The 17,330-nt window shown below is 39.8% G+C and overlaps 1 protein-coding gene across 1 annotated transcript in view; it reads right to left on the reverse strand.

Annotated features, from left to right (window-relative positions):
* Window positions 1-520: 520 nt before the first annotated feature.
* The window catches only part of DZIP1 (DAZ interacting zinc finger protein 1), a 66,566-nt gene continuing 49,756 nt past the window's right edge, over window positions 521-17,330 (reverse strand). The window contains exons 16-24 of the mRNA XM_012647340.1: window positions 15,285-15,303; window positions 12,453-12,591; window positions 8,295-8,457; window positions 7,854-7,983; window positions 7,188-7,241; window positions 5,225-5,409; window positions 4,091-4,224; window positions 2,413-2,581; window positions 521-605 (exon numbers count right to left, since the gene is read on the reverse strand). Of these exons, the coding sequence (XP_012502794.1) occupies window positions 526-605; window positions 2,413-2,581; window positions 4,091-4,224; window positions 5,225-5,409; window positions 7,188-7,241; window positions 7,854-7,983; window positions 8,295-8,457; window positions 12,453-12,591; window positions 15,285-15,303 (1,073 nt within the window). The 3' untranslated portion in view covers window positions 521-525. The remainder of the gene's footprint in view (window positions 606-2,412; window positions 2,582-4,090; window positions 4,225-5,224; window positions 5,410-7,187; window positions 7,242-7,853; window positions 7,984-8,294; window positions 8,458-12,452; window positions 12,592-15,284; window positions 15,304-17,330) is intronic.

Genomic DNA, 17,330 nt, shown 5'->3' on the forward strand with positions numbered 1-17,330 from the left:
TACTTCAGGAAAATGTGTTTGACATGGACCTAGCTATATGGTTGTAATTCTAAACTTCCATATAACCAGTCTAACCTTTAGGATTTCACTGATTCCACTAATTCAATTTTACGGGTACTAACAGAATTTTATAAGATAAACACTTCCAATGTGACAATATACATGAGAAAAATGTTTTAAAAGTTTTAATAATTCAAACCAAACCCTGCTGTAAATTAAAAAAAAAAGTTAGTTGGAAAAAAAAAAAACTACACTACAGTACCATTCTGAAGAAAAAACTTTTTACAACTTCGATGACAGGTTATTTTTAAGCAGAAGTCTTAAATGCCTTTATACGCTTCAAAATACTGTTGACAATTTGTTTTTCAGTACTGTATTAGGTGCCATTAAAGAGACCCTTGTTCTTTGAACCGGCTTCCTTGTTACTGTGGGAAACGCTGTGAGATAGGAGCACTGGAATCGGGTAGGCAGGTTACTGAAATACTGTTGGTTTCTGGAAGAATCTTCTGACGTGCGGAATTATAATTATACATCTGAAGAGTCACTCCAATCAATCACAGTTACTAGGCTGCTTTTTAATGTGCTTGATTCATTTTCTTGAAGTCCTGTGGGGGAGACGGAAGAAGAGGAAGAGAAGGCCCGAATGGTTAAACAAGCACATGGCTAAGCTGTAGACATCTGTAATTTCATATTGTCATTTATCACCCAGTGTCTGAATCTGTTCATGAATTCCCCCGCCCAGCCCCCACGAGGTACGTAAGAGGCTACTGTAGAATCCAACCATGATTATGAACTGGCCACATCTCTAGGATTCACTCACAGGACTCTTGGATGTGAACTTGCGCCCAGCAACCTATAAGCTCCCAGGCAGCAGGGGCCCCATCCCCCTTCCCCAGCACTCAGCAGGCGCCCAGATGTTCAAGGCACTCAGTACATCTGTGTCGTTGTTACTGACTCTGAGTGAGTCGGTAAAGAGAGAAGAATGAAATTATTAGTATCAAGCCAAGTAGAGATTACATGTTAAAAACAGATTTTCTAGGGTAGATGGACTTAAAAGTGAAGTTAATTAAAAAGTGCCATGATTTCAAAACACTGAAATAGCAGAGTGCAGAGAATTCCACTCAAGTGCGACTCTAGAAACGTTTTCTTTGAGGGGCACGGGGTCACGGTGGTGGGGGAAGAGACAGGAGATGTACTTGGGGCATCCTCGTAACCCATGTATTTAAAAGTCTGTAACGAAAACATGGTCTTCTGGTTTTCAGTGATCAGAGTCAATCTTCAGGCACAGCACAGATAACTTCATGGCGATTACGTGACAGCCATGTTATAACGGGAGAGTGTGGCGGTTAAGGTGCAGCAGATGCGTTGGTGGGAGGCAAAAGTGGCGTGAAGGACAGGGGCGGCAATGGCTCATCTCACAAAGGGGGTGCGAGAGATACTGCTGAAGATGGAACGAGCAAATGTGGTGATGTGCACGTATTCATTTAAAATGACAAATGGAGGTACAAAAATAGTGAAGGGGGCATGAGAGCTGTAGAGGGTGGTGAAGATGAGCCAAGTCCCCAGCTGTCTTAGCAGGACATCCACAGTTATATCTGAAGTTGATGAATCAGGAAAGAGCAGTCTGAGGCCACCACTGAGCGACACAAGGTGCCCGCCAGAGGCGCAAAGGTGGTGAGGGGAGGCTCAGAGAAGCCTCTGTACAACTTGGCTTTCACTATGTGCTAGAAGAATTACTTTGATAAAAAAAGTTACAATTTTCTAATTTTAAAAATTAAATCTATTGAGAGTTAAGTTTTCGAGGTTATCCAGGCTCTAGACTAGGTGGATATGAAAATCATCTCAACTAATGATTTCATTTGTAACTCATCCCTCTGACCACAATGCCGTAACAAAAACTTCCCTTGGACGAAAAGAAAGAAAAATATTTGATAGGGAAAACAGAAGAATACAGGAAGACTGTTAGAAGTATGGTCTCATTTCAGGTATATGATCAGAATTTAATTCCTATGGGGCATCTCCATCTAGAAAATATTTCTATGGACATTTAAAAAAATTATAGAAAAGCTAGGTGTGGTGGATTGCACCCGTAGTCTCAGGCACTCATGAGGCTGAGACAGGAGGATCGATTGAACCCAGGGGTTCAAGACCATCCTGGGCAACGTAGTGAGACCACATCTCTAAAAATAAAATAATATAAAAAATTTTTAAAGACTAAAGATCAGGCCCAAAATTAAATAAAAATAATTAGTAAATATATAGAAGGCAGTAAATTATACATATCCGGACCTTATTAAAATAACATAAAGAAAGCATCAGGATAGTGTTTTTGTCTGATGATGTATCAGCATAGGATGGTCAATTAGACATTTATGAAGATGAAACACAACTAATCAGAATGAAAGCCCGAACCTTCTCCCTTTGGCCCCTTAGGATTAAATGGGCCCCAGGCACTTGGCACTTGACTGGAATTTGATTCATGCTTCACAGGTGGTGGAGGTTCTTTCCCAGTTTTTTTCCCCAAAGATTTTTCTTCCTCTAAGGATGATATGTCCCAGTCGTCGTCGTCCACATCTGTGCACTAGAAGAGACGCATGGAGAATAGTGAACATTTCTTAAAGAAATGGTGCCTTTCCATCCTTTTGTTGGTCAGACTGAGCACCTGCACTGAACGGTAAGATAAGAAGGGGGAAGCTACCAAGGATCCCACACCTGGTTATTTCTGTAGGGCAATGAAATGGATTTGGAAGTCAGTGTTTTGAAAACTGAGGGAATCGTCTGTCTCCTTTTCGTTTCTTGCCTTGGAAATATGTTTCCTAATCTACCAATCATGAATTTAGAAAACTCTCGAAATACCACATTATAGGGGTAAGGGAGTAGGAGCAAGGCCTGCTTTAGGCTCTTAGCTCTGTGATAACACGACACCTAACTATGGGATACATCAAACAAGGGCCCTGCAGAAACAGGCCTACCCAGGAAGAGCACACATTTCTACCAAGCCCTTTCTAAAGGAAGACTGAGTTAGCTCTCTTTTGAACAACACATGGCTTTTTGTCATTTTGGCTTATGTAACACAAATAGCACTAACTAATAAAAGTAGTTTGAAAAAGTACTCTGGTGGCTGACACCTGTAGTCCTAGCACTTGGGGAGGCCGAGGTGGGAGGATCACTTGAGCCCAGGAGTTCGAGATCAGCCTGAGAAACACAGCAAGATCCCATCGCTAAAAAAATTTTTTAAAAAAATTAGCTGGGCATGGTGGTGAATGCCTGTAGTCCTAGCTACTCAAGAGGCTGAGATAGGGGATTGCTTGAGCCCAGGTATTTGAGGTTACAGTTAGTATGATCCTGCCACTGCACTGCAGCCTGGGCAAGTGAGACACTGTCTCTGGAAAAAACGAACGAACAAACAAACAAAAAAAACAAAACAAAAAAACTGTGTATTCCATAGATAAACAGGATAAGAATTAAATCTAATTTAAGTGAAAAATGAAGAAAAGACTGATGACTACTGGAAGACCCATCAACACATATAAGGTGTGTCCAGAAATACAATGGGAGAGCTCCATCCATAGAAACTCTTCCGGCATCCTGGATGTTAGAACTGCTCAGAAAATTGGTCTCCTCTAATGCAGCAGAGGAGGTTGGGTTCTGCCACAGACTCTCTTGATCCACAGATCTCTCTGAAGCATCTCTCCACTGACTCCAGCTAAACCCTGAAAAGTCCCTAAGGTCGCGCCAGGGTAGTGGAGAAGTTCCTAGACTTGGCTCTGGAGGCCCTACATTCTAGCCAGTCATACGTTTCTTTGTACAAGCCATGTGATATCTGCAGGCATCAAATAGTACATATGACAGGACTTTGAAAACCTGTAATGCATGATATGCATATTACACACTACCAGTCATTGCTCCAATATCTTTGATTCTCTATGGAATGGAAAGAAATGCAATACTGAAAACAAGATAAGGTGAAAATCTCAATCTCCACTATGCCAACTAGTTATATTTGTTTCATATTTCACTACAAAAATTGCAATCGTTTAATCATTTGTTAAAAGATGACTTTATGTTTAGCAAGTAAAAGTGATTTCACCTTTAGTTCTTCTTGTAATTCTTCTTTTTTGATAAAGACCTGAGCAACATTAATCCCACCAACTGGTTTATTCACAATTCTGTGATTTGAAGCCATCTTTTCAACTTTTTCAGTTTGTGTTTCAATGGAGGTTCCTATAAGATCAACAGAAATTAGTCAGGTACAGATTTTTAAAAATTGTACCTATTTCAGCTCCAAAATAATCTTACGGGCAGCTTTGAAAGAGTCTAAGCCTTGCACATAATTATGTATTATTAAAATAAAATCAAGTCATGTATTTTGGGTTTGGGAAAAAAGAGTAAAACACTTTCAATTTCTTAAAAAAAAATCAAGATCCTCCAGATTAGGAGCTATAAAGTTTTCATTTTCAAGTATGTGGTCAGAAACTTTAATTTCAGTGAGGTAACCTGCATGAATGGAATATTCAGATAGTATTTTTAAAAGCAATATGAATTATTTTTAAATGAATCACTTATATTTTATGTAATTATATAACTACATGGCATATAAAAATCATATACAGTATAATACATTAATTACAACTGGTATGTTTAAAGTATATTATTGAAAAACAGGATTAAGCAGAATTTCTTCTTTTTTAATAAAAAGGTCCGTCACCTCCACTTCTTTTCAGTAGATGATCTGCTGTCACACATGGGGAACTTGTCTTCCTTTAGAATCATCCCAGCTCCGAGAGGCAGCTCCGTGTATTAGAGCAGCTCTTTTCATAGTCACCCAGTGTCAGAGGTTGTGTCGCGTCCCCCCAAACTCACGTGTTGAAGTCCTAACCCCAGTACTTTAGAATGTGACCTTATTTGGAGACAGAGACTGGACAGAGGTCATCAGGGTAAAACGAGGTGATTAGGGTGGGCCCTAGTCCTACGCGACCAGTGGCCTCATACAAACGGAAGGTTGAACAGAGACGCAAGTGTGGGGGCGGACGACGAGAAGATGCCACTTCCGGGGCGGTTAGTGGCTCAGCCCTGCCCGGCTCTCCTCGGCAGCGCCCTTCGGAGCTGCCCCGTCCTTTCCCAGCGGCTCTCCCCGCTCAGACTCCCGGAGCGCGGTGCCTCCGCGTGAGGACGACCGTCCTAAATAAAATGCCTGCAAGGTCGTTCGGTGATAAAAGCTCACCCGTGGGCTTGGGAGAAGCATCCGAGTCCTCCATTTCACTTCCCGTGGTCCAGTCGGTGTCACTCTGGACGGCGGCGTTCTTTCCCGAGCTCTGAGGCGGCTGCACCGGAAGCAGGTCTGGGCACACGTAGGTCTGGACGAGGTTGTCCTCCTCCAGCTCCTCCTCTGAGCTGAAGGGAGGGGTCCTACACGAATCGAAACCGAGACGGGGCACTGTTTTCCTAAGTTTCAGGATTTACAAATGCTATGCCTCAAAGTGGTGGGAACTTGCTTGAGTAATTGCCAGTGAGCACGAAGAACAAATGCCTGGGTGGCCCCAGCCAGGATGGCGGGAGGCCCCGGAGTGATGCACACGGCTGAAGTTCTGCCAGCCATGGGGCATATTTATTACAACCTTTCTCCTCTAAACCCAAATGTGTATATTACTATTAGTCTTGGTTTTTAGACACCTGAGAAAAATATTGCTCAGGGGGCGAAAAACATTTTCCTCAATAAAACTACTCCATCTTTTAAAATAGTGTAATTACTTACAACTTACCTTTACACTGCACCTTACAAAGTGCTTTTATGTACATAATCTCATTTGTGTTATCACATGAATTATCACCCTCATTTTAAAGTGAAATAGAAGTTCAGAGCAGTATTTGTTCATTTAAAGAATATTTATTGAACACCTAAATTCCAAACAACGTGTCAATCTTGTAAATATTGATTCAGTCAAACTACGTCCCATGAAATAAGGCCCTTCCCATAGGATTATGTACATGAAAAGTGCTTTTGAAGGATGAATCATTATTTATTTTCTCTGCTATACAATGCCTCAATGAAGAGATATTTACAGCATCAGTATCTCCAGAATAGGCAATGATGATGAAATTCAATTACGACAAAATTAGTCTTACTCATAATTAATAACAATAATATACCTACAATTTATTGAGTACCTACAAGTGCCAAGCACTGAACCAAGCCCTTTGCATATATTCTCCTTTAATTTGTAGAGTTATCCTGTGAAAAAGGCAGCATTATTCCCTATTACAGATAAGAAAATTGAGACTGGCCGGGCGAGGTGGCTCATGCCTGTAATCCTAGCTCTCTGGGAGGCCGAGGCGGGCGGACTGTTTGAGCTCAGGAGTTCGAAACCAGCCTGAGCAAGAGCGAGACCCCATCTCTACTAAAATTAGAAAGAAATTAATTGGACAACTAAAAATATATATAGAAAAAATTAGCCAGACATGGTGGCGCATGCCTGTAGTCTCAGCTACTCAGGAGGCTGAGGCAGGAGGATCGCTTGAGCCCAGGAGTTTGAGGTTGCTGTGAGCTAGGATGACGCCATGGCACTCTAGCCCAGGCAACAGAGTGAGACTCTGTCTCAAAAAAAAAAAAAAAAAGAAAATTGAGACTTATACCATATCATGGATAAGAAAACAGGCTTAAAACAATAATCCACTGAACCAGTGGCACACAGGTGATAAGCCACTGAGCTAGATTCTTAGTATCCTAAAGGAACCCAAGAGAGAACTAGGGTTGTTATCAACTTCCACAAGGAGCCAGGACACTAAAATATTATACCATCCGAAACAAACTTATGCTATCATGGATCCAGCCATTAAAACTCAACATCAGCCATTTGATTTTAATGTGCTTACTGAGAAATTACTTGATGTAGGGGTGGGAGGCAGGGTTGGGGGAGGGGGTGACTAGGTCACTCTGGTCTCTCTTCTTAATGGAAGCTGCAATGTGGTTAAGTGCTAATGACTTATGTAGTAACTGATAAAGAAACAAAGACAAGTCACAAAAAACACATCACAAAGGAATCACAAATTAATTATGATTAATTAATATAATAATTATGGCTTAGTCAACCACAATGATCGTACTACTTTACAATAAAAGGAATGTTCAGTGGAAAGAATTTTTTAAATACCCCTCTCCCCCGACACACACACAAGCTAGCACTCACGTAATAGTTGAAGGCTTTCTGGGAAAATGATCTTCCACGACATTTTTCTTATTTCTAAAAAACAACAGAAAAAATATTTCTAGACTGCATGAGTGAATAATAATATGATTTAACATAAATTTCTATGGAATTGATGATTTTTGCTTTGAACATATGCTAAAGAGGGAGCGCAGTAACAAATCTCCCAGCGTCAACCATAGAACTAGTAGGAATTATAAGTGTGATTTTCTGTTGGGCCAAACACTGTTATGGACTCGTCTGTTTCTCCCCTACCTCCAAGTCATACGCTGAAGATCTGACCCTCAATGTGATAGTGTCTGGGGTTGGGGCCTTTGGGAGGTAATTAGGCTTAGATGAGGTCATGAAGTTGGGGCCCCCATGATGGGATTAGTACCCTTATAAGAAGAGGAAGAGGGACCAGATCTTACTCTCTCTCTACCCCGTGGAGACACAGCAAGAAGGTGGCTGTCTGTAAGGCAGAAAGAGAGCCCTCACCAAAACCCACCCATGCTGGCACCCTGCTCTCTGATTTCCAGCCTCCAGAACTATGAGAAAATAAATTTCTATTGTTTAAGCCACTCAGTCTATGGTATTTTGTTATGGCAGCCTAGGCTGCCTAAGATAAACATTAACAAAAAAAAAAATTTAAGGGTTGAAAATACTCACCTTGGAACAGATATCCTGTCTGTAAAAACAGCTCTTTGTCTAGTCAATTGTCTGCTTTTGGGAGGAAGTGGTATCGTTTTGGGTACTTCTCCAGTTGAAAGGGTATCCGTTTGAGAAACACTGCACTTATCTGGAATAGTAGCGACATTTCTGAGTTTCCATTGCCTTTATGATTTAGTAAGTGAAAAGCAACAGTAAACAGTACAATATTGTCTATGCTGCCAATGGAAACAAACAAGCCCATCACTAGGGTTTGCAGCCCAGACACCAGGGGTTTGTTTTAATGTAAAAACAGAATCCAAGACCCAGCATTTAATGGTGCAAATAGTAAGAGAGATGCCAATGAAGTGCCAAAGTTTGTTAATCATTTAAAATTACGAAAAGTTTGTTAACTTAAGCTTCCATCTGCAGCAATGAAATGGCAGTGGGTAACTGGCGTACCTGAAGACAATAATAGTCTCTCCTCCATTTTACAGCGGACCTGATGTTCAATGAGTTCTCGAATTTGCTGAATGTTAGGTTTGTGTTTTTCTACCTCGTGTCTGGCTGATTCCACACTTCTCAGCACTTTATGCAAGTGATCACCTGAAATACCACGTATATCCTGAAGGAATAAGATGTTAAGTTAAACAATTATCCTGGGTGTTTTTCATTTCATGGGCATATGTTAGCATTAACTGTGTTAATGTTTTGTCGCTCCATGAATTAGTATTAAACATGTTTTGGGACAGGATTTGTCTTAAGAGTTTTACAGAGCTTTGCCCTGAAAGAATATGTGAACGTGTTCGTTTGCATTTCGAATGCTGTTACACCGGAAGGGCGTCTCTGAAAGGCAGTAGCGGCTGTATCCCACGAGGCACCGCATTTCTCAGACCTAAAGAATTGGATTTGCTTTGTAAAGCACAAGCGAATCTGTTAAAAGCTATAGGCTGAGAGCTGACAATGGAATGCCCTCCGGAACAAACAGCTTCCCGGAAACGACACATTCCCGAATGGCCAAAAGCAAAGCTTTTGTTTAAACCACTCTAGACTACCTGTCTCCATTCACGATAACCTAATAAACATGGAGCTTACATATCTCTGTTTAACCCCTCTGTTTAAATGATAAACTTACCTTAGAATTTAGAAATTAACCTTTGAAAGACTTTGTAACCGTTTGCTCACGTAAATAGAATTAGTTAAAGAATCTGTAGGAGCCTTCTGTAAAAGCCTTTTGAAAATCTGTTAACCTGAGAGGCACTCCCTGTTGTTATGTAAATCTGTTACCCCTGACAATTGTTCACTATTTTCTATAAGTTACCACGTAAGACCTCCTTCGGCGCTTTTTGAGACCAACGGAGAGGTCGGAGCCCCCTAAGCTCCCGCTTTGCCTATAATCTTTATAAACTTATAAAACTATATCTTTGTCTCAGTGTATTCTTTTATTTCTTCCATTTTCCATTTCTCTCTATTATTTTCTTATCCCTTGCAACTCTACCAAAGGGACCCGGTTTTTTGCAGGGAACACTGGCCACGTTCCCGGCAATGTTTCAATCTGTTCTTACTTGGCTCCAGTTGCACACAAGGTACAGGATGCGCCAACATATAACACATTGGCCTGGCCCCAAAAGGAGCCCACAGTGCAGCTGGGCACACACAGTGTATATATGACTGATTATGACTTGTTGGTCAACAATGCAAGGCCATGTGATCCAAGGACCAAATGGGTTCACAGAGATCAGAGAAACGCCATCAGAGGCCTCGGTGGCCAGAGAAGGCTGAAGGGGGAGGCTGAGATGTGCCCTGAGGGATGGGTGGAGGCAAACAAGTGGAAACAAGGAGGAATTTCCAGATGGGTAGGGATCAGGTAGGGAAAACTTGTGGGAAACGTAGGCGCTGAGGCAGAAATAGGCAAGCCATGTCCTATACACTAACGCTACAAAGTCTGGGTGATGAAACCAGAAATGGAGGGTACGTGGCAACTCAAAAAGCTGAAAGGTTATTCCACAAAGGTTATTTCATCTCTGATGAAAAGAAAGTCATCAGAGATGACTGTCAATTATGAAAGTAGCATAGTGAAGGAGATAATCTGAGAAAATTCACCTGGATTTGATGGGAACCTAGATAGAAGAAAACTAGCTAAAGGGCTATTTATTTAATAATAGTGTCTCGCACACACGCACAGGTCTTTCATTTTCACTCCCATCCCCCACCCCTCCATCAGCCTTCCCTGTCCCAGGGAGTGGCCTCACCACCCATTCAGTTGGCTCAGGACAGAAAATCTCCACCATCAGATTAAATGCCACCTCCAAGAAGTTTTGTCTGGCCTCAGTTATTCAATTAATCCCCTCTACTTTTCCTTCATTTCATGTCACACAATCTATCATCAGAGATCTACCACATGTCTGTGTGATCATTGTTTCATGCCTGTCTTCCCATACCACGTAGCTGATGATAAGACCTAATACTGTACAAATGTCAATGCTTCCTGGTTAATATACAAAATTTAAAGCAATTCCAATCAGAATCCCGATAGGGGTTATTCTAGAACTGGAGAAGTTGTTCCTAAAGTTCATTGGAAAACAAAATATAAAAGAACTGCCAAGCAATTTTTGAAATAAGAAGACCAATGAAGAACCATGGCCTATGGAAGATATTAAAGTATAAGACAAAGCTACTGTAATTAAATCAGTATAGCATGGGCAAAGGAATACACAAAAAAAGGTGAAACAGTTGAAAGTTCAAAAACAAATCCAAATATATATAGGAATTTCCTATATGACAAAGTGTCATTCCAAATAAATAGGGAAAGGACGGATTATTCAACAAATGGTAATGGAACAGTTGATCCAACTGGAAATAAATTAGATCTCCAAATCACTGTTTCCGAGCCTGTTTCTTAGAGCCTAGATAGACCAAAAAACAAAAAAAACAAAAACAAAAACAAAAAACTTCCCCAAGCATTAGAAAACAATATAGAAAGTTTTTATAGTCTTAGTATAAAAGGAAATGTCCTAATTAAAATTAAAACCCAAAAACCATATACAAACAACCAACATGAAAAGCTACAGTTTCAAGAAACAGTCTGCATAGGAACATTTCATGAATATCTTTGATTTCCACTGCTCTAAGAGTGGTCAAAACCCACCTAAAAAGAATCTATGTGGAAATTTAAAAGACTGTCAATATTAAGAGCTGATGAAAGACGTGGGGCAACTATACTCTCATTCACCGTTAGAGATAATGGGAATGGCACACCACTTTGGAAAACTACTGGGCAGTGTTATATCAAACATATGCCTACCCTTTGACCCAGCACTTTTATTCCTAGATATACATCTAAGAAAAAGGAATGCTCATGTCCACCAAAAGACACATGCAAGCATTAATAGCCAAGAATAGCCCCAAACGGGAAACCCAAATGTCCATCAGCAGAAGAGATAAGTCCTGGTATATTCGTACAATAGAATACTACAATGTAATAAACAAAGAACAAACTACTGCTACATGAAACAACAGGTATGAATCATATAGACAAAAATCACAAGCAAAAGAAGACAGAAAATACGACACAGTGTATGTTTCCCCTTATATGATGTTCAAGAACAAGCAAAACTAAGTCAGAACACTCTTTACCTCTGGTTGGTAAATAAGGGGTGATATCGACTAGGAAAAGATGAGAGTCTTCTAGTGTTGGAAATGTCCAGTCTCATCATCTGGGTGCTGGTTACAGATCTCTCTCTCTCTCTCACACACACATCCATGTACATACAAATCTGCACATACACATACAAGTATACAAGCTTGTATACACACAAAAACATCCACATCCACACACACACCTGTATATTCATACGTACATCCATGTGCACACATACATGTATATACACACACAAATGTGTACATACACACACACACATACATCCATATATACATGTATACACACATTTATATATAGGTGTCTTCATATACACATGGATATATACCTGTCCTCATGTACACACGTTCATGTCTACACGTGTATGCCCATGCATATGTAGATACTTACATATATACGGGTATATAAATTCATCAAGTTGTTCAATTAAGATTTGTGCATTTTACATATCTCAATAAAAAATGTAAAAAGCAGAAAGTTTATATGTAATATAATGTACCAAAATTATTCAATCTGGCAACAATATTAAATACAATTCATTCATCCACTCATGCAACATATATTTATGAAGTACTGATTGTGTAATAGGCAATGATTTGGGGATTTGGGTCACAGTAAGCAGCACTGTGGCCACCTAGACACAACCCTGGCTCCTTCATCGCCAGCCATGTGACCTCAATCAAGTTACTTAACCTTTCTGTAAAATGTCAAGATAATAATGTCACTTATTTCAGAGATTTGTTTCTGCGTTCAAACAAGTTAATATTTATTAAGGTTTTAGGTATGTGCCAGGCACACAGTGAATGCCATGTAAGTGTCTGATAAATAAAGTAGGTTGCATTAGCCTCTGGTCTCCAAATGTGGGCAGAACTGATGTGCCTTCTTCTTTTCTCGGATTGTTTCTTATTCAGAAAACAAAATATAACAAAACTAACAAGTGTTTCAAAAATGAATGAATGTACCGCATTAATCCCAAAGGTTTCCAGTTTCTCCACCAAGGTCTGTTCCAAGATTGTTCTTACTTCCTTAGTGAGGGTAGGGTTAATCTTCAAAGCTTTCCTTAAATGCATTTTGTTGCTACTTGATTTCTGTTCATTTTCCCTTCCTGAAATAAAGTTTAAAAAAATGTGTTTAAAAAGAATTAAACAAATACATTAAATCTCTAACCAGAAAATGGGAAAGCACAACTTTTAAACAGCAAGTGAGCATCTGTAATGTTTTTAAGTTTGGGGATATTTTTGTCATTTAGCACAATATATAATGCTTAACTAACGTAGCTTTTAAAACTATTTTTAAAAAAATCATAATAAAAAAATAAAACTATTTTAAGTCTGCTTCAAAACGTCAGTCTCTTTAAAGACTTTGTCACCTAGCTGAACTATAACTAGATAAGTAATACAAGAAACATATGTACAGAAGCATAATGAAAAAAATTATTTCAAAGTTTAATGTTTTATCACTAGAATTATTTCTCTATTTTCTGAAAAATTCATCTCTAAGCTCAGTTAGAATTTATGTATCATCTTATGAAGAAAAAGTCCAATTTATTTTAAATAATTGAAAGTTTTTCAGTAATAAGTTTAGTAGCAGCTAAGTACATATAAAATTTCAAAATGTGAACATTATTTTCCCCCTCAAAATATTTACCAAAATGAAAAGGAGGTTAACAAAAAGTCTTAGGAAAAGTATATTTGTTTAAAACAACCTAAAACGAAAAGCAAAGAAGGCAAAAATAGCAACAGGCCACGTACTCACTTTTCCATCCCTATTCCTCTTTTATTCCCCGCTAAAAAAAAAATGTCAAGTTCAAGAAGAGAAGGGGGATGATGGAATAAGCTTTGAAAATCTGAGTCCTTATGTCTAAGAAAAGAAAAGACTTGATTAACAAGACCCAGTGCTTGGCAGTTCAGGGACTTAGTGAATGAATGTCCAAAGGCAGATCTGGGGGAAATGTAGTGACTGTACTATCATTCTGGAGTCCAGTCTCCAATGGGGGTATTTTCCCAACAAGGGTGGCATCAAATGCCATTCCCTAGGTGTGGGCTGCAGGCCAGCCGAGCTCTCCCTTCCACTGGCTCAGCAGATGGGATTTTTAGAACCTGTAACACTCGGACTTGCAGAAGATTTTGAACAAAATGTCTTTCTTTTTGTTTAAGATGTTTTCTAAATACCAGTTCAATTCCAGTAGTAAAAGATATTTCTATTAAATTAATAAACAGCTTTACTGAAAGCAAAATTAGTCAAATTACTATTTGTACATCAAATAGAATAAAAAATTCTACATAAAGATACTTTTCTAGGCTGAGCACAGTGGCTCACTCCCATAATCCCAGCACTTTGGGAGTACAAGGCGAGAGGATCCCTTGAGGCCAGGAGTTCGAGAGCAGCCTGGGAAACATAGCAAGACCCCATTTCTACAAAAAAATTAAAAATTAGCTGGGTGTGGTGGCGCATTCCTGTAGTCTTAGCTACTTGGGAGGCTGAGGCAGGAGGATCACTTGAGCCCAGGAATTCAAGGTTACAGTGAGCTATGACTGCTTGGGCAACAGAGAAAGACCCTGTCTAAAAAAAAAAAAGAAAAAAAAATGGTACTTTTCTTTTCTATATTTTGCTATTACAGTTTGCTAAACTGAAATTATAAAATTGCATATGATTATATATGAGTAAAAGTCAGAAGTAATCTTAAATTTTATATTCTCAGCATTCATGCTGCTGTTTAACCACCAATGTTTGCAAATATTCTGAAACCACCAAAAAAAGCACTTCTGTCCTAGGCAATGACAGTCCATCAAAATCTTAGCTGTAGCCACTGTGCTGCCGGCTTTCGCTTCCGTTGGCCATCTAGTCTGCAACTGTCTAGGGCTCAGATTATAAAAAAGCACCAAGAGAGAGGCTGGAAGTCACGGTGCTTCCATGACACGCACCCTACCCTGAGTGTGCAAAGATAATTCTTTGGCCAGTATCCCAGATAATAAAGGAAATACGAAGAAGCGCAGCCTAAATAGAGACTCCAAGCCCTGCTTACTCTGGAACGTAGGGTCAAGTGATGCCTACAAGGCCTTGGCTACAGTTTAAAAGACTTGTAAAGCCTTCGCTATCAATTTAATTCATTTGCTGATGTGTCCATGGTTACCCTCAACCCTGATGACAAGTTCATTCTGATGGGTGAGTTCCTCCAAATGATGGCAGATTAAACATTTCCTTCTGTCCTCAAATTCACTTTATATGTTGGTGCTCGCTTTGGGAAACCATTCAGGAATAATTAGAACACCGTTGGTAAAGATTCTTACCAGGCTGGGACTAGCCAACAAAAGCAAGAGAGAGAATGTAGACAGAGAAAAATAAAATTTTTATGTAGAGATGGAATTAATCACTTGAAAACCAACCATGGCTCAAGAGTTTAGTTAAAGCACATATTGCTCACCAAGACCAATGAGACAAAACTTTATAGAGATTAGCATTTCCTTCAAATAAAAATTTTAAAACACATGCAAGCAGATGGCCAGCCTAATGCACAACAGCCCCACACATGTGATCAGTTGTATCAGACATACAACATACCACTTAGGGTAAGCAAACAATTGTAGCGCAAAGCAAATTAAAAAATAACAGAATTTTTGCGTCAGAAGGGACTTTATCTATCATCTGGTAGTAAACCTCATTTTTCACACGAGGGCACCAAAACCAGAGAGGTACCAGGGCTTCCCCAAAGGCCGCCTAGCTGGTCCCGCACAGGCCACACTGCTTCCCTTTCCCCACTTGTTCTTTCCGTTAAGCTACAGAAAGCAGAAAACCTGGACTTTTGTTCCAGCCCTGTCAGTAATTAAGATCAACCACCTGGAGAAGCCTCCTAATCCCCGTGTTTCAAAAAAATAAAATGGCCTCTAAGATCCCTTCTGGTCCTCACATTTTCATATCCTATAAAACAGCAGGATGGAGAATATCTCTACATAACTCAAAAAACAAGTACGCGTACGTTAATATGCACGTGTAAATTACTTCTGAGTCACAGATACTGTGTTTTTGCAAACCACGGCCAAAGTTGAGCTTCACAGCCATTTATCTGCATAATGTTAGCACAAGCTGAGGAATTTACTGATGGCAATTAATCTGCTGCCAGCATGCTGGCCCCACGGAGGCACCAGGAGGATGCAGTCACTGGTTTCTGCGGTGTGTGGTACACATGGACCCTGGGGCATTGTCCGTGGTTCTCAGCACTCTCCTCCCACCAGAGCTGTGTCTGAACACAGAGAGGGTGGCAAGAATTACTGTCTCTTCCAGTCTCCCAAATGTGGCAACTACCGATAGTGGTTTTGCTGTCAATGATCCCGAATTCCTGTCTCATCTTTGGTGGAGGAACTCTAAAAGCACAGGCAGAAGGATGCAGTGGGTGCAACCTGGAACTGAAAGTCAAGAGAGCACTCTGGGTGACGGTAGACAAATCGCGATCTCTTGGAACCCTCACTGACTCGTTTTTAAAATGACTGTGAACTGTATGACGTGAAATTCCAGCTTTAAAATTATGTGACCCTTCCTATGAACTTTCTGACACATTTCACAGATTCTTCAAAGATAAGGGATTTCATGTCTTGGACATTAATAAATGATGTGTATGTAGGAGAGAGGAAGCATGTTACCTGCAAATAAAATGATGTGTCATTATTCAGAACTCAAATAGGGTAAGATTTTTTCATCCTGTTCCGGGGAAACCAACAGGGATGTTTGAAAATTGCTTAAAGACACTATTTGTTAAGCGCTATTTCTCTTTGCCCACATGGCTCATAAACTCGTATGCCTACACAGGCAAAGAAGGCAGCATGGGGCAAAATGGATTGAGGAGGACTATGGCAACTCAAGGCAGCTTCTATAGCCAGTGATTGCAACTCAGCCCTGCTAAATGTTGCTAAATGGACCGTACTCTCAGGGTTTCCAGTTTTTCAAGAGAAGTCAGGCATTAGGATACTCTTGTGAAATATCCTGATTTTTAAATATGGGCAACCGATTGTATAATAGTTGCCAATAGTGTAGCCTCAAATAAATCAGCATCTGTGGAATGGATTGAGCCTGCAGGCATCCCATTTGACACCTGGGCTGTGGCTTCTTTAAGGCAGGCGCTGGAAGTATTTGCCAATGACCACCCAGCTCCTTCTTTCTTTGACACTGGGACAAGGCGCAGCATTTCATAAGAGGGCGACAGTATCTTTTAAAGTTATGCTTATCAGAATAGCTCCAAATTTCCCTCAACAACCTTGCAAGCTTTAGTAATTTAATGTACCTACACTCTTGTTTCTGAAAGAAACAGGTTTCTAAACATTAGAACAGCAATTACAAAGAAATTTAATAGAAAGAAATGAAGCAACTGAAACAATACTCATCAAAATCTGTGCCAACTATGAGCAACTACTTGGACAGGAAGATGTGAAACCCTAAACTAAATAATCTGTCTAAAATATAGAAAGTCAAGACAAATTGCAAAGATACATGGAAGCAAAATAAACAAACCCCATTAAAAATATCAAAAAGGTATTGAGGACTAACAGCAAGACTAAACTTGAAAATATACATCATATAGATATTAATATGCCTGGCAAGGTGGCATGTGCCTGTAATCTCAGCTAATTGGGAGGCTGAGGCAGGAGAATCACTTAAACCCAGGAGTTTGAGACCATCCTGGGCAACATAGTAAGATCCAATCTCAAAAAAAAAAAAAAGATGTTATTATGCTTGATTTAGTCAATTCTCAATTTGTAACCTCGTTAAAATTTAAAAATTTTGGTAAATATCTAAAGAGAACAGAAAGACTTATAACAAATATTAAGAGTTTACATGTTAGAATATAT

The sequence above is a fragment of the Propithecus coquereli genome, unplaced genomic scaffold (assembly GCF_000956105.1).
Source record: "Propithecus coquereli isolate 6110/MARCELLA unplaced genomic scaffold, Pcoq_1.0 Scaffold262, whole genome shotgun sequence".
Taxonomy (NCBI): Eukaryota; Metazoa; Chordata; class Mammalia; order Primates; family Indriidae; genus Propithecus; species Propithecus coquereli.